Source organism: Natrix helvetica, assembly GCF_964273705.1.
Source record: "Natrix helvetica genome assembly, chromosome: 1".
Classification (NCBI taxonomy): Eukaryota; Metazoa; Chordata; class Lepidosauria; order Squamata; family Natricidae; genus Natrix; species Natrix helvetica.
The window spans coordinates 347,565,537-347,586,830 of NC_138548.1; the positions used below are offsets into that span (position 1 = coordinate 347,565,537).

At 43.4% G+C, this 21,294-nt stretch overlaps 1 protein-coding gene and 1 long non-coding RNA gene across 2 annotated transcripts; both read right to left on the bottom strand.

The window, feature by feature from the left end:
- Positions 1-2,773: 2,773 nt before the first annotated feature.
- LOC309396321 (TNF receptor-associated factor 1-like) lies at positions 2,774-19,682 on the bottom strand. The gene is made up of 6 exons (XM_081961364.1): positions 19,566-19,682; positions 12,907-12,976; positions 11,069-11,347; positions 9,469-9,646; positions 6,797-6,945; positions 2,774-4,205 (listed from the first exon to the last, which is right to left on the bottom strand). The coding sequence occupies exons 1-6, from the start codon at positions 19,568-19,570 to the stop codon at positions 3,987-3,989; spliced, it is 900 nt and encodes a 299-aa protein (XP_081817490.1). The 5' UTR covers positions 19,571-19,682; the 3' UTR covers positions 2,774-3,986.
- LOC309396534 lies at positions 2,774-20,200 on the bottom strand. The gene is made up of 2 exons (XR_014176126.1): positions 20,137-20,200; positions 2,774-3,621 (listed from the first exon to the last, which is right to left on the bottom strand). It is a non-coding gene; the product is annotated as an uncharacterized lncRNA (long non-coding RNA).
- Between the last annotated feature and the right edge of the window lie 1,094 nt (positions 20,201-21,294).

Here is a 21,294-nt window from a genome sequence, read left to right on the forward strand (position 1 = left end):
AATCCTTGTCGTACGTCCACAAATGAGCCCAACGTTTCAGTTGCTAAGCAAGATGTTTGTTAAGTGGATTTTGTCCCGTTTTTCGACCTTTCTCGAAGTGAATCTGGCTTCCTCATTGACTTTGCTTGTCGGAAGGTTGCGAAATGTGATCACAGGACCCAGGACACTGCAACAGTCACAGATACATGCCAGTTGCCAAGTGTCTGGATTTTGATCACATGACCATGGGTATGCTAAAATGGTAATTGTGAAAAATCGTCATTTTTTTTTCAGTGCAGTTACTAAATGAATGATTGTAAGTCAAGGACTACCTCAATAAGGTTCCCCCCCCCCTGTTTTCTGTCTAATAAATCACGGTGTCCCCTAACCCTTCGAAGAACAAAATAAAAGGTGAGGGATATTGGACCAGCCCCACGGAGGAGGGTGTGTTACACAAAATCCAATTGTCACAACTCCCTTACTTCCATTTTGAACACTTGACAGGGTCTTCCTCAAACTATTAGCTGGAAAATGGCTTTGGGAGCTGTTTGCAGTATATAATAGGGTATTTTCTGACCGGAACTTTTCTGACAGTGAGAACAATCAACCAATGGAACAGCTTTGCCTTCGGAAGTTGTGGGAGCTTCATCACTGGAGACTTTCAAGAAGAGACTGGACTGTCATTTGTCAGAAATGATGTAGGGTCTTCTGCTTGAGTGGGGGGTTGGACTAGATGACCAAAGTCCCTTCCGTTAATCTGCTAAATCTGTTAATCTGTTAAATTTTCAGAGTTGATATATGAAGAGAGCTAATAATCTGAATTGAGAAAATGTACGCATGAGGTAGGCCTAATGAGGAAGTGCTATATCGACTTGAAAGTCAGTAAAATAGGAATGGAAACAGAAATAGGGGAGGGGGGATTTCTTTTTGTAAAGTTTCCTTTTCAGTTGAGGGTTATTTTATGATTCAAGTTCATCTTCTGTTCAAGTTAGAATATATGATATCAAATATTTATTGCCAAACTTGGCTTTTCATGTACTACTTCTTTTTTTTTTTTGTACTGGGTGGGAAGGAAGAACAAAGTTCTCACTTTGTAAAGATTAGAGGAAAATTTCAAGTGGGTAAAGAAATCGAAACTTCCATCTGTAGGATGCCTGGATGGTAATCAGTGATCCAATATTATAAGAATGTTTAATCCAATTTGTGTTTTTTTCTTGGAATACCTTCATTGCTACAGCCACTTTCTTTTAGAAAGAGAAATAAAACTCCTTACACCAACTGCCAGTTCATTTCCAACTACAAGTGGTCCTCAACTTACAACAGTTTGTTTAGTGACCATTCAAAGTGATAGCGGCACTGAACAAAGTGACTTATGATTGGTTTTTACACCTACGACCATTGCAGCATCCCCATGCTCACGCAATCAAAATTCAGATGCCTTGGCAACTGGTTCATATTTATGACGCTAGCTGTGTCCCAGGGTTATGTGATTGACTTTGTTAACTTCTGACAAACAGTCACCGTGCAAGCCAGATTCACTTAACATCTGTGCCACTAATTCAACAACTGAAGTGATTCACTTAACAACTGTGGCAAGAAAGGTTCGTTAAATGGGACAAAATTCACTTAGCAACTGTCTCGCTGTAAATTATAACCATCTCTGCTGCCATTAATTGTCAGGGGAAGATATTTCACCCTGAACTAGATGAGGTCTTAGATCGCGGCTTTTCCAAACAGCATTATCTTTGAGGTGCGAAAAAAGAAATAAAATCCCGGAAAACATATTCTAATTAAAAACAAGCTTTAATACAAAAATAAGAAATGAAGAAATAAAACAAATCTATCTAATTGTTACATTTTGGCAGAAGCAATTTGTCTACCTGCTTCCTGGCAGACGGACAAAGATCAAAAAGGAAAGAGAAGTCTCTGGAATGTGTGAAGAGCAGGCGCAGTACATCATTGTCAGATAAGACCTTATGACCTGCGCAGTAACTCTTTCAGTAATTATTCAGTTGAGCTATTCAGTTCAAGCTAGCAAACAATTTAACGCAGTGACAAGCAGCATAAAGTTTAGACTCAATTGTGGTCGAGGACTACATATAAAAAGGTAAAGGTTTCCCTGTCCAGTCGTGTCCATCTCTACGGAATGCTGCTCCTCTTCGTTTCTTGGCCGAGGGAGCCAGCGTTGTCCAAAGAAAATTTCTGTGGTCATATAGCCAGCATGGCTGTGCACCAAAGACCCACGGAACTCTCTTACCTTCCCACCTATTCATCTACTTGCATTTGCATGCTCTCGTATGTGTAGTATTTCCATGTGAAATACGGTAAAGGAAACAGATTTTTAACCGTTAACACCACCACAACTTGTGTCCCAATCTTCAAGATCTGCCTTGTTGTCCCTTTGCCATTGATTTGTCTCACAACAGCATGGGTTCAGCTAAGAGGTAGCATTCACTTACCTTCTCTACCAGTTCGCAAATGTGAGCCTGCCAGCTCAGCCTTCTGCGCATGTGCTTTTCTACAAAAAGGGCCTAAATGGGATGCCGTAGAGCCGGGGCGGGTGGGCAGGGCCACCCGCGATTTCCGCTACCAGTTTGGGTGAAGTGGTACAAACTGGCAGAATGTCACCTCTGGTTCAGCTGTCTTCAAAGCCACCCCAGATCTTCAGAACGTGGTTTCCATTGCAGAGAAAAATCTGACTTGGCTGGGTTTAAAAAGTCGAAGCCATCTTTTTAATGGTTGCATCCAGACTCTGCTGGTTGGCGCATAAAGAAAGCGATCAGAAAATAACCAATAAGAAAAAAATAATATAATAAATATAGGTAGTCCTCGATTTACAACAGTTCATTTAGTGAACATTTGAAGTTACAACACCACTGAAAAAAAGTAGCTTAAGACCGTTTTTCACACTTACAACCGTTGCAGTATCCCCTTGGTCATGTGATCAAAATTAAGACGCTTGACAACTGACTTATATTTATGATGGTTGCCGTGTTCCGGGATCAGGTGATTCCTCTTTTGCGACCTTCTGACAAGCAAAGTCAATGGGGAAGCCAGATTCACTTCACACCGGTGTTACTGGCTTAACACCTGCAGTGATTCACTTAACAGTGGTGGCAAGAAAGGTCGTAAAATGGGACAAAGCTCGCGTAACAAATGCCTCGCTTAACAACATACATTTTGAGCTCACTTGTGGTTGTAAGTTGAGGACTGCCTGTAATAACAAAAAATAATAAAAACCAAGCCAATACATAATAAGAAATAAGACAAATATATTTAATGATCAACAAAACATCAATAGGTCCACCTCTTCTGCCAAGGATGTGAAGAAGAAATAGTTTTACCTTTCCAAGCACTGGAAATGGATTTGTATCTATAAACTAGAAATAGGTTTATATCTCCTTTTCACTCTTAACATAATATTTTGGATTCTGCATATCCATCCGGCTCAGAGGAGGTATTCAGCCAGTTCTGACGGTTCCGGAGAACCGGTAGCGGAAATTTTGAGTAGTTCGGAGAACCGGCAAATAGGCTGGCCCCGCCCTCGCTGCCTCCCAGCTGATCTTTTGTTGCCCTGAACAGGAGAACGGAGCTGGAAAGCAGGTTAGTGGGGTGGGGAGGGAAAGGGGATTTTGCAGTATCCTTCCCCTGCCACGCCCACCAAGCCACGCCCACAGAACCGGTAGTAAAAAAAATTTGAATCCCGCCACTGATCTTGTTGTGGTATGCAGATCTTAGAATAAATTAATGGATTCAAATTTGCATTAGGAACACAGACTTCAGGGAGTCCTTCAACCTCTCTGGGCTATTGTATGGGTAATAGAGAAGGGGTTGAGTAAGCTCCACAGAGTTTCCTCAATTGTCGCCTTGTTGAGTAGAGATCGGAAAAAATAAATGCAGTGGTAGTTCTCTTTCTTTTGACAGACTTTCTGGAGCATCCCATCATGTCGGAGCAACTGGGGCTGGTAATTTGGTCTTCACATCTGAGATGAAGGTTGCCCATTAGTTTAAGCCTTTGTGTCAATCACAGCCTGAATGGCTAACATGTCATTATGAAGGTAGCCAGCCCCTGGTTCGTGGAGTGAGTTCAAGGGGTAGAATTCGGGGAGGCCGCTGGCCACGTTGGTTTCGTTGATCGGCCGCTGGAATGAAGACGAGGACTCCAAGGAACGGAAGGCGGTGGAAACGTGACAGTTGTTGACTTGATCCAACAAAGTGAAGGTCACCTAAGTTTTAAAGGAGGAAGAAATTAATTATATTGTATTTTGCGTATTATATGATGCGCACCAATTTACGTGCACTAAACTAGATAGCATTGGGTCTGGGGCCACGTATCTCCTTGTCTGTCGGCCAGACTACTTTTGGGGTGTTTCAAGACCATGACTTGTAACCTGGACTAGCTTAGGCAGTCAAGAATGTGGGGTGTGATTTTTGGGGAGAAGGTCCAGCTCTAGAACCCAGCATTTCAGGGTACCTGGGAGGTTCAACTGTCTTCGTACTAACACTTACTACATAAAGCTACCAGCTGAGGTCCCAAAAGTGCTTTTTCAGGAGGCAACTGGACTTTGTTTTTTTTCCTCTGGAAGACGTTTTGCTTCTCATCCAAGAAGCTTCTTCAACTCTGACTGGATGGTGGGCAATGGAAGGATTTATATTCCTTGCAGACAGCTGGTCATTTGCATCCTTTTAGAGAAAAACCAGAAAATCCAGTTGCCTCCTGAAAAAGCACCTTTGGGACAACCATGACCTGCATGACGGAGAATCTGCAGACTTCTACCAGCTAAGGCCATCCATTGGCACGGGCTCAAGCATAATCGGTACAGATAGGCCTCACCCTTTCTTGCCACAGTTCTTAAGTGAATCACTGCAGTTCTTAAGCTATTCACACAGTTGTTAAGTGAACCTGGCTTCCCCATTGATTTTGCATATAAAAAGGTCGCCAAAGGTGATCGTATGACCCCGAGACACTGCAACCGTCATAAATACGAGTCAGTTGCCAAGTGTCTGAATTTGGATCACGTGACCATGGGGATGCTGCGACGATTGTAAGTGTGAAAAATGGCCATAAGTCACTTTTTTCAGTGCCACTGTAACTTCAAGGGGTTCCCTCAATGAACTATTGTAAAAGTCAAGGATTTCCTGTGTGCTCACAACAAGTGTATGTTTCTGCCTTGGCTCTTGAAGAGACGCTATCAGAATTTAGAGCCAGGGTGGATTTGATTTAAATCAAGTCGATTTAAATCACTAGGAAAAAGGCTTGATTTAAATCAACTCGATTTAAATCAGTGTTTCTCAACCTTGGCCACTTGAAGATGTCCGGACTTCAACTCCCAGAATTCCCCAGCCGGCTGGGGAATTCTGGGAGTTGAAGTCCAGACATCTTCAAGTAGCCAAGTTTGAGAAACACTGATTCAAAGCATAATTTTTAAAGAGCAACTGTCGTCTCTGTCCCGCAACGGCTCCTCCTCTCACCCGCAGTCTCATTCACTTTAATGGGGCGGCTGCAGAGGTGGGTTCCTACTGGTTTGGCCGAGTAGGTAATAACTTGGCCGGGGACTCCCTCCCCCCCGAACCGGATTTATCTGCTGTGCCGTAGGTGCCGCCATTTTGCACAGAAGCAATTTTTTTACTGGACGGTTGGTGATGCAGCCCTGACACAATAAGGTGAGGGGCGTGGCAGGCAGCAGGTGAGTGGATGCCCGATAGCAGGTGCTGCCATGATGGATCTGAATTGACAGGTGCTCTTTAATATTACATTCATAAGCTGCTTAGAAGGTTTCACTTTCATTTTTACTGCTTGCCCTTCCTCTTCACACTTAGAGCCTGGTGGTACAGAGGTATTTCTCTTCAAACAGCCGTACAGTTTGTAGTGTACATAGATTTGCGAAACAATGGGATAAAGGAATATTCCTGAACTTTATTTTATGATTTATCTCATGGTTATCTCAGCTTGCAGAGCTTAGATCCTTTGAATGAGTTTACCAAAAATGTAAATATTGCAGAATATACAGCCTCGTGCTACGTAACTAAGCTCCATTTCATGCCGAATAAACTAAATTATTAACGTATCTTAAATAGAAAACTATCTTTAGATAGATTTTTTTTTACTCCAAAAAGCATTTTGTTAAAATAAATAGGATATTAAAAAATCTGACTTAAATTTTAAAGTTTTTTTTTTTAATTTTTAAACAAAATCATCGATTTTTATCCACCCTGCTTAGAGCTGTGGAGGTCTGGATGTAAATCTAATTCTAGCAAGGCAGAGTGGATGTGGGCTTTTGCACCTGATTACGATGGTAAAGGTTCCCCTTGCACATATGTGCTAGTCGTTCCTGACTCTAGGGGGCGGTGCTCATCTCCGTTTCAATGCCAAAGAGCCAGCACTGTCCGAAGACGTCTCCGTGGTCATGTGGTTGGCATGACTAAACTCCGAAGGCGCACGGAACTCTGTTACCTTCCCACCAAAGTGGTCCCTATTTTTCTACTTGCATTTTTTACGTGCTTTTGAACTGCTAGGTTGGCAGAAGCTGGGACAAGTAACAGGCGCTCACTCCGTTATGCGGTGCTAGGGATTCGAGCCTCCGAACTGCTAACCTTTCTGATCGACAAGCTTAGCATCTTAGTCACTGAGCCACCATGTCCCTTTTTTGGGGGATGGCACTCTCCCAAAAAGAGTTGGTATGCACTTTGAGAATCCCCTTGAACCTGTAGCTGCCGCTTGGGAGAACAGGTGGCAGCCACAGCCTGGAGAATTGAGGGAGGGAAGGAGCTTCCTATGCCATGCCCCCTTACCACCAGTTCAGAAGCTCCATCATACCTTATGTTGGAAAGGCCATTTCAGCTGGAAATCGTATTCTCCCTTCATCACAACTAGGAAGAGCGAAAGGTGAGTTCCAGTACCGGCCCCATCTCCGTTCAGGAAAAGCTTCAGGCAGAGCTTGTAGCCATAGCGGCTGGTATAAAATGCTGGAGGAGCACGAAGGAGAGGAAAACGCGAGATGCAAAGAGGAGCGAGAACAATAATGCCGATGGGTCCTTTCGCTAGACTCGACTGCAGCATAAACTTCCTGAAGGAAATGGGAACCTTCAGAGTTAATTTCTGTGGGTGCCTTCACAAGAAGGATTTGCCTTCTCCATAAAATGGCAGCTGGGACAATAGCATTTTGGCCATGGACAAAACTGAAGGCTCTAGGATGCCCTCTACTATTCCAGGGGATATTCTGTGGGTCCCAGATGTAACTTTGCAAATAAACACAATAATAGGAACAAGCACTTTTGCTTCCCAGCATCTGTCTTCCTTCCTTCCTTCCTTCCTTCCTTCCTTCCTTCCTTCCTTCCTTCCTTCCTTCCTTCCTTCCTTCCTTCCTTCTTTCCTATCTTCCTTTCTTCCTTCCCTCCCTCTTTCCCTTCCTTTCCCTTCTTCTTTTCTCTTTCCTTCCTTCCCTTCCCTTCACTTCTTCTACATCTTTTCTCTCCCTTCCTTCTTCCTTCTTTCCTTCTTTCCTTCCCCCTTCTCCATCTTTTCACCTTCCTTCCTTCCTCCCCCACCCCTTCTTCCCCATCTTTTCTCTTTCTTTCTTTCTTTCTTTCTTTCTTTCTTTCTTTCTTTCTTTCTTTTTCTTTCTTTCCTTCCTTCCTCCCTCTTCCCTTTTCCCCATCTTTTCTCTTTCCTTCCTCCCTTCCTCCCTTCTCCATCTTTTCCCCTTCCTTCCTCCCCCCATCCCTTCTTCCCCATCTTTTCTCTTTCTTTCTTTCCTTCCTTCCTCTCCCTTCCCTTCTTCCCCATCTTTTCTCTTTCCTTCCTTCCTTCCTTCTTCCCTTCCTTCCTTCTTTCCGCCCTTCTTCCCTTCCCTTCTCCATCTTTTCTCTTTCCTTCCTTCTTTCCTTCCTTCCCCCTTCCCTTCTTCTCCATCTTTTCTTTCCTTTCTTCCTCCCTCCCTCCCTTCCCTTTACCATCTTTTCTCTTTCCTTTCTTCTATCTTTCTTTCTTCCCTTCCTTCCCTTCCCTTCTTCTCCATCTTTTCTCCTTCCTTCCTTCCTTCCTTCCTTCCTTCCTTCCTTCCTTCCTTCTCCCTTTCCTTCCTTCCTTCCTTCCTAGGCTCTTCAACCCCGGTGGCAGCAACAAAGGGTCTGACAGCGTCCCATAGTGCCTACTTCTGAATGGGGCCACGCATTTGCAAGTTTTATAGTCTCAGCAGGAAGCCCATGCTGGATCTTCCTGTGTGTCCCCATAGTGCAAGCCCACAGAAATGATACTGTGGTCAGAAAGTCAACCACAAAGCCGGCATCTGAAAGGTGCATTTAACTGGACTGTTTTTTTTCTTGAGGAGGAGGAAGAAGAAAACATTTCACTTCTCATCCAAAAAGCCTCATCAGTTCTGATGGCATGGGGGATGGAAGGATAGGTACTGACAGTGGAGACTGGATGGCGAGGAGATGGAAGGAAAGAATAAAATAGAGCTGGAAGGGACCTTGGAGGTCTTCTAGTCCAACCCCCTGCTCAAGCGGGAGACCCTGTATCATTTCAGACAAGTGGCTGTCTGGTCTCTTATTAAAAACCTCCAGTTTCGCCTTAATTCCAGATTGCTTCTCTCCTTGATTAGTTTGCATCCATTGTTTCTTGTCTCGCCCTCTGCTTCTGATAGGATTGCAGGTGAGGGGAATGGAAGGAGTAGCATTGCAAAGAAATATAATCCTTCCACTTCTCTCTCCCCCCACATCCTCCTATCAGAATTATCTTTCCATCCCCTGCCGTCAGTCTCAATGGCCGGTACCAGTGGTGGAATTCAAAATCTTTTACTACCATTTATGTGGGCATGGCTTGGTGGGCGTGGCATGGCTTGGTGGGCGTGGCAGGGGAAAATCTCTATTTCCTCCTGATCAGCTGGGACTCGGGAGGCAGAGAATAGATGGCGGCGGGGCCAGCCAGAGGTGGTGTTTACTGGTTCTCTGAACTACTGAAAATTTCCGCTATCGGTTCTCCAGAACTGATCAGAACCTGCTGAATGCCACCTCTGGCCGGTACCTATCCTTGCATCCCCCTGCCATCATTTTAGGGTTTTTTAATCTATTGTGTCTGTTTTAGGGATTTTAAAAAATTATATTTATTCAGCTTTGTACAGTTCTTTTAATTGCATTTTAACCTCCTCCAAACTGTACATATTTAATTTTTTATTGTATTTTTGTGATATTCTCTATGGACTGTACACCGCCCCGAGTCCCTTCTGGGAGAGGGGGCGGTCTAGAAGCACAAATAAATTGAAATTGAATTGAATCAGAACTGATGAAGCTTCTTGGATGAGAAGTGAAACGTCTTTTCCTTCCTCAAGAAAAAACAACAACCACCCAGTTGACTTTTGAAGAAAAAAGCACCTTTGAGACTACGATGACCTGCATGATGGAGAATCTCCACAGCCACCAAGCAGGGATTTTTGTTCTAGCAAGCCAATTTCCCCCTTTCCATTCACGTCCCTCTTTTTGGTCACTCACGGGGGGAATAAAGGGCAGGCCGTTTGCCGGTTTGAGCTTCCCGCATTCGAAGCCCCACTCTGGGGATCTTCCAAAGGAAACACCCATCGTAGCTGGTATGTTCCAGAGCCTGGATCCGGGACACCAAGCTGCTGATCATCACATCTTTCAGAGCCAAGAGTGAATCTTGCTGTTCTACCTGGAAGGAAAACATGGAAACTTTTAAGAAAAATACGGATACCTTCAATTAGATTCAGTAACCTGACATTGTATTACTTCACAGAGACAAGTGAACGATAATAACAATGGAAGAGAAAAAGTATAAAGCGGTGATGGCGAAGATATGGCAAATGTGCCAGAGGTGGCACACAACACCCTCTCTGTGGGCACATGAGCCGTCACCCCAGTTCAGTTCCATGGTGCATGTGTGGGCGCCTCCCACCGGCCAACTGGTTTTCAGGTGCAGGATGGGTGCGGGGTGCATGTGGGGAGGGGAGCAGGGTGCATGTGGGGAGCACACACACATGTGGGGAGCCATACATGCATGCGGGCAACATGCATGCGGGCAGCATGCATGCATGCAGGGTGGGGTGCGTGCCCAGGGGCCGCACACACATTGCATTGGGGGGGGGGGTTCGGGTGTGTGCACGCTTTGGACACCTTATCTACAAGACAAAAGACCTTCCGCTCCAGGGTGATAGGATTAGCCCTCACTCAAGATCCAAACCAGGACAAAGCCATTAAGCCATCATAGGAATTGCCCAATGCCTCTTCATGACTATCACCCAGCAAGAGTCAACCAAGCCTGGGACTCAAGACAACCTACAAAGGTACACCTGCATGGCCCCATGGCAGTGGTGGGATTCAATTTTTTTTACTAGCGGTTCTGTGGGCGTGGCTTGGTGGGCGTGGCTTGGTGGGCGTGGCAGGGAAAAATATGTAAAATCCCCATTCCCTCCCCATCAGCTGGGACTCAGGAGGCAGAGAATAGATGGGGGCGGGGCCAGTCAGAGGTGGTATCTACCGGTTCTCCAGAACTGGTCAGAACCTGCTGAATACCACCTCTTCCCCATAGGAGTCTGACAACCAATCAGGATACATTTCTTGCCACAGGAACAGAAAGCAAGTTCAAAGCCCAACAGAGGGTATAATTCTCTCTCCCTCTCTCACCCATGTGCTCTTTTTTTGCCCGGGACCTCAAACCACGTGGTCCTGTCCACCATTAAACCACCTTTCCAAGCAAGTTCCATGTTTCCAGTGTCTTTCTCCCCACTTGGAACTGACCCCAGATGGACATTTCTTCCAACAAAGGCAAATGAGAAGAAGATCATGGCTTCAAAATCTAAGGGGCTGGTTGGGACAAAACTCAGCAGACCTTTTTCGTGCGGCTGTTGATAAAAATGGGATCGCCAACATGAGCTCCAACGTCCCATGATGGATATGGCACAAAAGAAGAAAGTAATTTGTGGACTTAAACTCCCAGAATTCCTGAGATAGTCATGGCTGGCTCAGGAATTCTGGGAGTTGAAGTCCACAAGTTATAAAAGGGCCAATCATTCCCCACCTCCACTCTATAAGTTCTCATGGGAGACATGAGGTCTTTCCAAAAGGCGCCTCTTACTTTCTCCTCCAGGCAGATGATCCTGGCCAGAGCTTCTCCAATTCGGACGTCAGGGGCCACTTCTTTTCTGCCCAGCTCCCGGCTCAGAACTGAGACAATGTTCTCCAAGGTCTTCTGGCGGGTTTCCAGCTCAGCCACCTGCTGCCTGATTTTCAGGTCAGGCCTTATCTGCTCCAGCAGATGGTCCAGGGGGAAGTCCAGGCCCACAAACTGGGGCAGGGTGTTACAAAGCAGCGGGTGCTGAGATGGCACGATTCCTTCCACTTGTCCACCAGGCATCTGTTAAGAATGGAAGTCAATCAACAAACACAAGTCATGTAGAGTTGGCCCAGCCAACTTGAGTTCCAGCCTATTCATGCCCATAATAAGCTAGTACAGGGAGTCAGTGGTGGAATTCAATTTTTTTTCTGCTGGTTCTTTGGGCGTGGCTTGGTGGGCGTGGTGTGGCATGGTGGGTGTGGCTTAGTGGGTCTGACAGGGGGAAGGATACTGCAAAATCCCCATTCCCACCCCGCTCCTGGGGGGAGGATACTGCAAAATCTCCATTCCCACCCTGCTCTGGGGCCAGCCAGAGGTGGCATTTGCCAGTTCTCCGAACTACTCAAAATTTCTGCTACCGGTTCTCCAGAACCTGTCAGAACCTGTCGGATTTCACCCCTGCAGAGGCAGTCCTTAACCTACGACCACAATTGAGTCAGAAACTTCTTCTGCTGAGTGAGATACAGGCAGTCTTCAACTTACGACCACAACTGAGCCCAAAATGTATCTCGCTAAGGGAGAAATTTGTTAAGCCAGTTCTGTCCCATTTTCTTGCCACATTTGATAGGTGAATCTCTGCAGTTGTTAAATTAGTCACCCCGTTGTTAAGCAAATCTGGCTTCCCCCATTGACTTTGCTTGTCAGAAGGTCGCAAAAGGGGATCACATCTCTCTCTCTCACACACACACACACACACACACACACACACACACACACACACACACTGGGACACAGTAACTGCTCAGGACTGAGCTCTGAGGGAAGACAAGGAGATAGTTTTGCTTGAAGTGCTTTAATCACAACTAGAACGGTAACACCAAGAACACTTGCTGTCTGACAGCTCTTTTATACACCGAGCTGTCAGACAATTAGCCAATGGGGCGCCTCGGATTTTCCCGCCAGTCAGACAGCACGCCGGAGCCAATAGGAGTGCTTCACGGATGACAGGCAGCGCACGGTCGTAGGCACGAGAACTTAGCAGCAACCGTCATAAGTATGGATCCATTGTCAAGGATCCGAATTTAGAGCATGTGAACATGGGGACGCTGCCATGGTCATAAGTCACTTTTTTCAGTGCTGTTGTAACTTTGAACGGTCCCTAAATGAAACTGTTGTTTAAAATGTAGGAATAATAATTGGAGTTGAACTATCGATGCAAAATGAGGTTGCATGTATGGATTCAATATTTAGAATATCTTGTTTATAATTAAGGAATAATAATTACAGTTGAAAAAATGACATTTAATAATAATGTACTTATGTTTATCTAATGAACAATTTGTGATTCGATATATAATTGTAAGTGGTGAGCATGGAAAGGACGCACAAAATCTTGCAACCAAACGACACGCTATATGAAAGGGAAAAAGGTTGTATGTGTTTTATGTTATTTGTTTGTTTAAAAATAAAATAAAAATGTAAAATAAAAAAGTCACTTTTTTCAGTGCTGTTGTAACTTTGAACGGTCCCTAAATGAACGGTTGTAAGTCAAGGATTTTTACACACACACACACGCGCGCGCGCGCACACACACACACACACATCACAATAATTATAAAACATGACAACGGAAAACCCACCTTGTCAAAATGGATGAGTGGCTCAATTTCCTTCTCTTTTAAATATTCAGAAGAGGTCGTTCTGCTGCAGCTGGGAAGCAAAACAAATTGTTCAAACAAAAGATAAGCTACCAAGATCAAAACATCTAAGTCATGGTCTCCTCTGGGGCACGCCCTGAAAGGGAAAGTTGGACTTCAAAGAAGCAGGATGGGAAGAATATTGACACCTCTGAACTTTGCCACAGGTCGTCCTGTAGCAATTTATGTTGCTAGGTGGGAAATTTGTGAATTCTGCCCCGTTTTACGACCTTTCTCGGCCCATTGGTTAAGGGAATCACTGCCGTTCTTAAATTAGTAACCCGGTTGCTAAATGAATCTGGTTTTCCCAGACTGGTTTTTGGTTCTGGTTTTTGACTTTGCTTGGCAGAAGATCACAAAAGGAGGTCACGTGACCCCGGGAAACTGCAACCGTCATAAATGTGAGTCAGTTGTCAACCATCCGAATGGAAATCATGTGACCATGGGGATACCGCAATGATTATGTGTGAAAAATGGTCATAAGTCACTTTTTTTCAGTGCTGTTGTAAATTAGAATGGTCACTAAATAGAATAGAATATCAGAGTTGGAAGGGACCTTGAAGGTCTTCTAGTCCAACCCACTGCTTAGGCAGGAAACCCTACACCATTTCAGATAAATGGCTATCCAACATCTTCTTAAAGACTTCCACTGTTGGAGCATTCCCAACTTCTGGAGGCAACTTCTGTTCCACTGATTAATTGTTCTAACTGTCAGGACATTTCTCCTTAGTTCTAGGTTGCTTCTCTCCTTGATTAGTTTCCATCTATTACTTCTTGTCCTACCTTCAGGTACTTTGGAGAATAGTTTAAATCCCACTTCTTTGTGGCAGCCCCTGAGATGAACTGAACTGTTGTAAGTTAAGGACTACCTGTATTGGACTCCTCACTATGGACAGCCTCAATAAATAAATAAATAAATAAATAAGAACAAGAAAGAGAAAGAAAGAAAGAAAGAAAGAAAGAAAGAAAGAAAGAAAGAAAGAAACCAACCAACCAACCAACCAACCAACCAACCAACCAATGTATCATTAAATAAATCACATTGCTTTCATCCATTTTTTTCTATATCACAATCCCCCCCCCCCCCAAGTTTTAATGTTGGATTTCTCCATAAAATCAACAGCATGGGAAAAAGGATTGCATCTGTTTTTATTAGACATTCCGTTCCATAGCTGTGTAACTGATACAATTGTTTCCTGGGATACTACAGTTCTATTGTATTTAGATCCTAATGCTCTCCATCAGCCAAAGGTGCTATTTATGGATATACTAAAGATGCCTAAATTGGAAAATTAATATCAAACGTGGAATCCCACTATTTAATAATAAACAATAGCTAAGCTTGAGGATATAACTGCAGATTCAGAAAACTTAAATCCTCTCTCAATAATTGGTAATTGCATTTTCTGTAAAAACATTCTCAGAACTGAAGAACCCCATAAGTTTTTCTAAAATTTCCAACTCATTGCAAGAGTGACATGGGCAGTACCTAAATTTGCTAAAATAATCTTTCTTTCTTTCTTTCTTTCTTTCTTTCTTTCTTTCTTTCTTTCTTTCTTTTTTCTTTCTTTCTTTTTCTTCTTTTACTTCCTCCCTCTTCTTTCTTTCTTTTTCTTTCTTTCTTTCTTTCCTTCCCTTTTCTTCTTTTACTTTCTCCCTCCCTTCCTCCCTCTTCTTTCTTTTTCTTTCTTTCCTTTCTTCTTTTTTCTCCTCTCTTCCTCCCTCCTTTCTTTCTGTCTTTCTTTCTATCTTTCCTTCAACCTTCTGTCTTTCTTTTTCTCTCTCTCTTTCTTCTTTTTTCTCCTCCCTCCTTTCTTTCTCTTTCTTTCTTTCTTTCTTTCTTTCTTTCTTTCTTTCTTTCTTTCTCCCCCCCAAATTTATCTAAATTTTATAAGATAATATCTTTTCCGTTCTTTCTTTCCTCCCACCCTCTTTCTTTCTTTTTTTTCTCCTTCCCTCCCTTCTCATTCCCTCCTTTCTCTTTCTTTCTTCCTTTTCTTCCTTCCATCTTTCTTTCTTTCCTCCCTCCCTCTTTCTTTCTTTCTCTCTTTCCTTCCTTTCTTCTTTTTTCTCCTTCCTTTCTCCCTCCCTCCTTTTCCTTGCTTTCTTGCTCCTCCCTCCCTCCCTCACAACAGAAGTTCTGGCCCCAATTGGGTTCCTATATTGTGGACTACCCATACAGACCCAATAATTTCATCAATACCTTTAAAATGACCATCTGAGCAGTACTGCACAGCTCTAACTCTCTCCTTGAATGAGGTGAATTTTCTTCTATTTATTAAGATAACAGCCCCAGTCTCCTGGATTTCCCCAAGGTGTTTGCCTATCACATAATCATATGCCCCTATTCTTTCCCTTCCCCTGACGCCTCAGACATTTTCCCACTCATTAGGTCACTAGATGGTACCACATTTGGGGGTGAGGGGAAATTTTTCAGCTGTCAGAACCAGACTTCTCAGGGAAACCCCAGGGGTAAAATGTGTGGTGAGTTCTTAAAAAGATATTAGCGGGGCGTTTTTGGATTTTGGAAGGAAGAATTAAGAATCTGATACACAAAGTGGCTCAGGGCTTTATGGAGATTCTCAACCATCCAGGTTATGGTTGTCCCAAAGCTGCTTTTTCCAAAGGGCAACTGGAATTTCTTGGGGTTTTTTTCATTGAAAACGTTTCACTTCTGAACTGAAGAAACTTCTTGGGTGAGAAGTGAAATGTTTTCAAAGAAACATTAGTTTCTCCTAGAAACTAATCAAGGAGAGAAGCAACTTAGAACTGAGGAGAAATTTCCTGACAGTTAGAACAGCTTGCCTCCAGAAGTTGTGAATGCCCCAACACTGGAAGTCTTTAAGAAGATGTTGGATAGCCATCTGTCTGAAACGGCATAGGGTTTCCTGCCTAGGCAGGGGGTTGGACTAGAAGACCTCCAAGGTCCCTTCCAACTCTGCTATTGTATTGTATTGTACTGTAAAAAAAACCAAGAAAGTCCAGTTGCCTTTTGGAAAAAAAAATAGCACTTTGGGGACAAGGTGGCCCAGAGGGTCTTCTCAGAGGTCAGGGCAAAAGACAATCATTTCTAAAGTTGTAGGAGCAAATGAGGACCTCTCAAAAACACTTGTAGCTTCTCCTCAATCCATACAACAACATCACTTCATTTGGGCTGAAGCCTGCCGGGAAGAACCAAGCTGCCTTTTTGAGGCTCCTGGTTGGCTCATTTATGAGACTCTGGGAGGCTCAGTTTGAAAGAAATCAGTCTTCTGTTCTTCTATAAGACGTTAAGTGGGTAGGGCCTGATTGTCACTGAACCCCAGCCTGAGTTGACTATCCTCCACTTGGTAGCGGGGAACTGGATGAAGAATGCCAGGGAATCTTGAGGGCTCTGGTCTCAAGACATTAGAAGGGTTTGGAGAAGATTGAATTATCTGTCAACACCTTTTATTGAATTATAAAGCGTTATAAAACACAGAATACAAAGTAAATAGGAAAGCAGTGGGGGTGAGGAAGGGAAAGAGAAGTGAGGAAAGATAAGAAAGAGGAAAAAAAAGAATAAGAAGCACTGACTTCCACTCTCTCTGTTACAGTAAAATAAGGAATCAAGATCAAATCACAGCTTTTTGCTTTTTCATAATAGTATGAACAAGTCGTTTCTATGAAGATCTATCAGTCTAATCGGTAAAACCCAGTCAGATGTTCATTCTTTTCCACCTCAAGCATGAAGTTCAGAAGCGGTTTCCATGTGGAAACTAAAGTTCTTTTTTTTAATCGAAGAAGGCAATTTTGCCACTTCAGCCCACTCCTGAAGAAGATTTAGAGTTGTGTTGCATCTACTTGGTACTTGAGGTGGAAGAATTCAAGAAGTCCCAGAACTTGAGGCTCATCCAGAAAACCGTCACAGGAGGAGAATTGATCTGGCAAACTGTTTCTGCATTCTTGCCAAGTAACTCATTTACTCATTCACTCACAATGACACAGACACACCAGGGCAATTAGTCTAGTGCCAAATTGGCGAACCTATGGCACGCATGCCACAGATGGCATATGAAGTCCTCTCTCCGGGCACGTGAGGTGTCACCCCAGCTCAGCTCCGCTGGCCAGCTGATTTTTGGGTCCCTGCGGCACATGGGGGAGATGCACGCGCATTCACGGGGTGTGCAGTGCGGCCCCCCTGTGCTCCCTTTTGGTCCAGGATTCTCCACGGAGCCCATTTTGGATGCCAGGTAAGTGCAGGGCCCACGTGGATACTCTGGGAGGGCAAACAATGGACCTCCTGCAAGTTCCGGAATTGAGCCTGTTTCTGGCCTTCCGGAGCCCAGGAGAAGTGATTTTCGCCCTCTTGGAGTTATGAGGGAAGCCTCCGGAGCCTGGGAAGGGTGAAAACGCACACCCTTGTCATGGTGCAAGAGGCCAAGTAGGCCACCCCCACCATGGCCATGGCCGCCCAGCAATTGGGCAGAGAACCGGTTGCTAAATTTTTTGAGCAGCGGGAGCAGAGGGAGCACGGGGGGGGGGTCACATGCACATGCGCAGGGGAGCTTGGCGCATTGCATTGTGTGTGTGGGCACACGAGGACAAAAAGGTTAGCCATCACTGGTCTAGTGGTTAAGACACCTGGCTGGAAAGCAAAAGACTGTGAGTTCCAGCCCCGCCTTAGGCATGAAAGCCAGCTGGGTGACTTAGGCCCAGTCTCTCTCTCTCTCTCAGTCCATGGTATGGGAAAAATAGTGAGAGGAAAGTGTGTTGGAAATGTTTGCCACCTTGAGTTGTTTGTAAAAATAATACAGGCGGGATATGAATAATCTAAATAAATAAATAGATAAATAAAGCACAAAATCATTCATTGATCTTATCCTGAAGCTGAATTTGTTTCAGTAAATTTTCCCCTAAAACATTTTAAATGTGTAAACTATGCTAACATGCCTCAAGGCCTCTGAGATATAATATTCACAGAGATGTTCTCGATTAACATGCCACACGAAGACTCTAATTTTCTGATCACTCATCTTTGCACCCAAAATGGCACGAGTTTGAAATTATTTACGTATACGAAAGCCAAAAAACAACAACATCCTAATAGAATCTGTCTCACATCTCCTGTGGCTTGAGCAGGCAACAAAGCCTTTCTTTCTACCCTGTGAATTAGTTCACCAGTGAAGGAACATCTGGGTCATGAGAAACAATTCTTTTGTGAATGGCTATTATTGTTAAGGCAGCTTTCGTTCTTTGTTTTTATTATTTTATTTTATTTCCTGGTTTCTTTACTATAAGCCCACATGTATACTTTATATATAGATAGAATTACACCAGCAGTAGTTAATACACACTTATGACTAAGTGCAGGAGATCAGTTAAAATAACATATTACAATAAATTAGAGAGCATCTCTAAAATAAAAGCTCCATGTCTACATCTACTAATTATATATCAATCTGTCTGTCTGTCTGTCTGTCTGTCTGTCTGTCTGTCTGTCTGTCTGTCTGTCTGTCTATCTATCTATCTATCTATCTATCTATCTATCTATCTATCATCTATCTATCTATCTATCTATCTATCTGTCGATTTATCATATAGCTATCATATAGCTATCATGTCTGTCTGTCTGTCTGTCTGTCTGTCTGTCTATCTATCTATCTATCTATCTATCTATCTATCTATCTATCTATCTATCTATCTATCTATCTATCTATCAATCTACCTATCATCTATCTATCTTCTCTATCATTATCTATCAGATATCTATCTGCCATCTATCATCATCTACACAGTATAGCTACCTATCCCATCCCAAGTTTGGGGCTGCTTCCAATCAAGATAAAAGCCATATAAAAATATTAAAACTATAAACATTAAAAGCAAACAAGTAAATAAAATCCTTTAGAAGGCCAACATACTGGGGAAACTCAATGTAGTCTCACTATATTTAAAATAACAGGAATGTTTTTTTTATTTTAAAGCAACTTCTCAAGGGTCAACAACAACAAAGCCTTTTTGATGTTCTTTTAAACTTTAAGGCTTCCAGTTCCAAATATAATCAGGTCAGGGGCCATGTGTCAGTTTTTAATGTGCCACAATGAAATTTACTGTCCCCTGTTATTCTTAGGAAGTAAGGGCACACTGGTGTTTCAGTAAAGGTACCAAATTAGACATTTGCTTGTATATTTTTTTAAAAAATCTGCAGATCTAAATGCATTGCTATGAGGCACCACTTTTCATTCATCCCAATTCAATACCTCCTTTAGTCTGAAAACTATACTCATCACTTATGGGTAGGTACGTAGAGAAAGAAAGAAAAAGGATTCTGCAGGTGCACAAATATTCTTTATCTCACGCAAAGTTTGGCAACTTTAAAACTTCTGGATTTCATCTCCCAGAATTCTGAGAGTTGAAGTCCACGCATCTTAAAGTTGCCAAGTTTGGAGATCCTTCTTCTAGACTTGAGTCCCAGTAATGTAACATATTCTAGGTTTAAGTATCCCTGCTCCTAGAACAGCTGATATCCACTCTCCTTCTTTGGTCATCTCTTTAATATAAATTTTATTAAAATGTTATAGACACCCACCCACCCCAAATCGCATTTCAAAAAAATCATTTTGACCATCCCAGAGACATACCTCATTTTTGGCTGCTCAGGCCTTCAATTGTTCAACATCTCTCTTTCTGAAGTTTTATAAGTTTCCAGGCAAAGTCAAGACTAACCTTTTCCTCTCTTAAAAAAATGCAGTCAGAATAAAAAGTGGGAGGTTTAAGACTGCCTACCAGTGGAAGCTGCAATGGGTGGGGGAATTCCAACTTTGGGGCAGAGGAAGTCAGTTTTCGAATGATAAAATTCTTTAAACTCAAAACTGAAAATAAAAGCTCATTTAGGCATAACGTTTGTTCAGCTATTGCCAGATCACATAGCTTTCATGTGGAGGTCACACTTTCCTAATTTGGACAGGAATAAACAGTGACATACAGAAAGCCTCTGTATTGTCCCAATTTTTTTAAAAAATGTTTTTGGTTCTTCATGATCTCAGGATGATCATTTCAGAGGTGATATTCGCAGGTTCTGGAGAACCGATAGTGGAAATTTTGAGAAGTTCGGAGAACCAGTAAATACCACCTCTGGCTGGCCGCGCCCCCATCTATTCTCTGCCTCCCGAGTCCCAGCTGATCGGGAGGAAATGGGGATTTTGCAGTAACCTTCTCCTGCCACGCCCACCAAGCCACGCCCACAGAACCGGTAGTAAAAAAAATTGAATCCCACCATTGGATCCTTTGTCTGGCAGACCAGCTTGTTGGATCCTTACATATCCATCTTTGTGTCATCAGTGATGACATATAGCCATCCTGCTTTCTGTCACCAGTTTTTTTTTACTGTGTTTGATTTCTCCAAACTCCAACTCTATCGACTTGTCCTTGGAGAGGTAGTCTTTGACTTACCACAATTGAGTCCATCATTTCTGTTGCTAAGTAAGACAGTGAAGTGGGCTTTTGCCTCATTTTTACCTTTCTTTGCCAGGGCTGCTGAGTGAGTCACTGCAGTCGTTAAATAGTAACATGGTTCTTAAGTGAACCTGGCTTCCTCATTGCTCCTCAAGTGATAACATGACTACAGGACCCTGCAACCATCATAAATATGTGCCAGTTGCCAAGTATCTAAATTTTGATCCGGTGTCCCTGAGGATGCTGTAACTGTCATAAGCGTTAAAAAAATTGTCATGTCGTTTTTTCCAGTGCTGTTGTGATTTTGAATGGTCACTAAATGAACGCTTGTAAGTCAGGGACTACTTGTATTATGTACCTGGAATGTCTAAGGCAAGGGTGTCAAACTCAAGGGCCACAGGGTCACCCTGGAAACAGCGAGGGACTGGCCCGCGGTGCCTCTGCTAGCGACAACAGAACTTTTTGCTGGCAGAGGGTTGCAGGAGGCCACTGCAGCTCGGGAACTGTTCTGACCTAGGCTTCCCAAGATCATGAAGCAAGCTCATCATCCCAGTAAAACCTCTTTTATTTAGGTTAAAGGGAATTCCTCTCCAGCAAAGTCTTGGCAAACAGTCTTTCGTGAGATTTCACAACTACAGACCTTTATCGGGCTTGGAGAGCTGCCAGGCCGATATCTTCCAAACGCCATGCTGTAGCACCAATTACTTGGCAAGAAATCAGGAACAGATCTTCAGCCTAATGAATTGAACTAATTGTCTCCTGCAAATTCCACTCCTCTTTCCCTCCTCTTTATTCTCTATGGGAGGGGCCATTCACCTTCCACCTGTGCCTTTACTCCCAAGTCAGCCCTTGTTCCTTTACTGTTCCCTTCTCCTTGCAGCTCTGTGAATCTGCACATGGGGAACAGGCTCCAGC

Bases quoted from the DNA above. Each gene is read 5' to 3' on its own strand.
- LOC309396321 (XM_081961364.1), bottom strand. The intron at 9,647-11,068 runs GTAAGAGGCGCC...TTTTCCTTCCAG, and splicing joins TCATCTGCCTGGAGGAGAAA to GTAGAACAGCAAGATTCACT. The intron at 6,946-9,468 runs GTGAGTGACCAA...GTGCTCCTCCAG, and splicing joins GCCTGCCCTTTATTCCCCCC to CATTTTATACCAGCCGCTAT.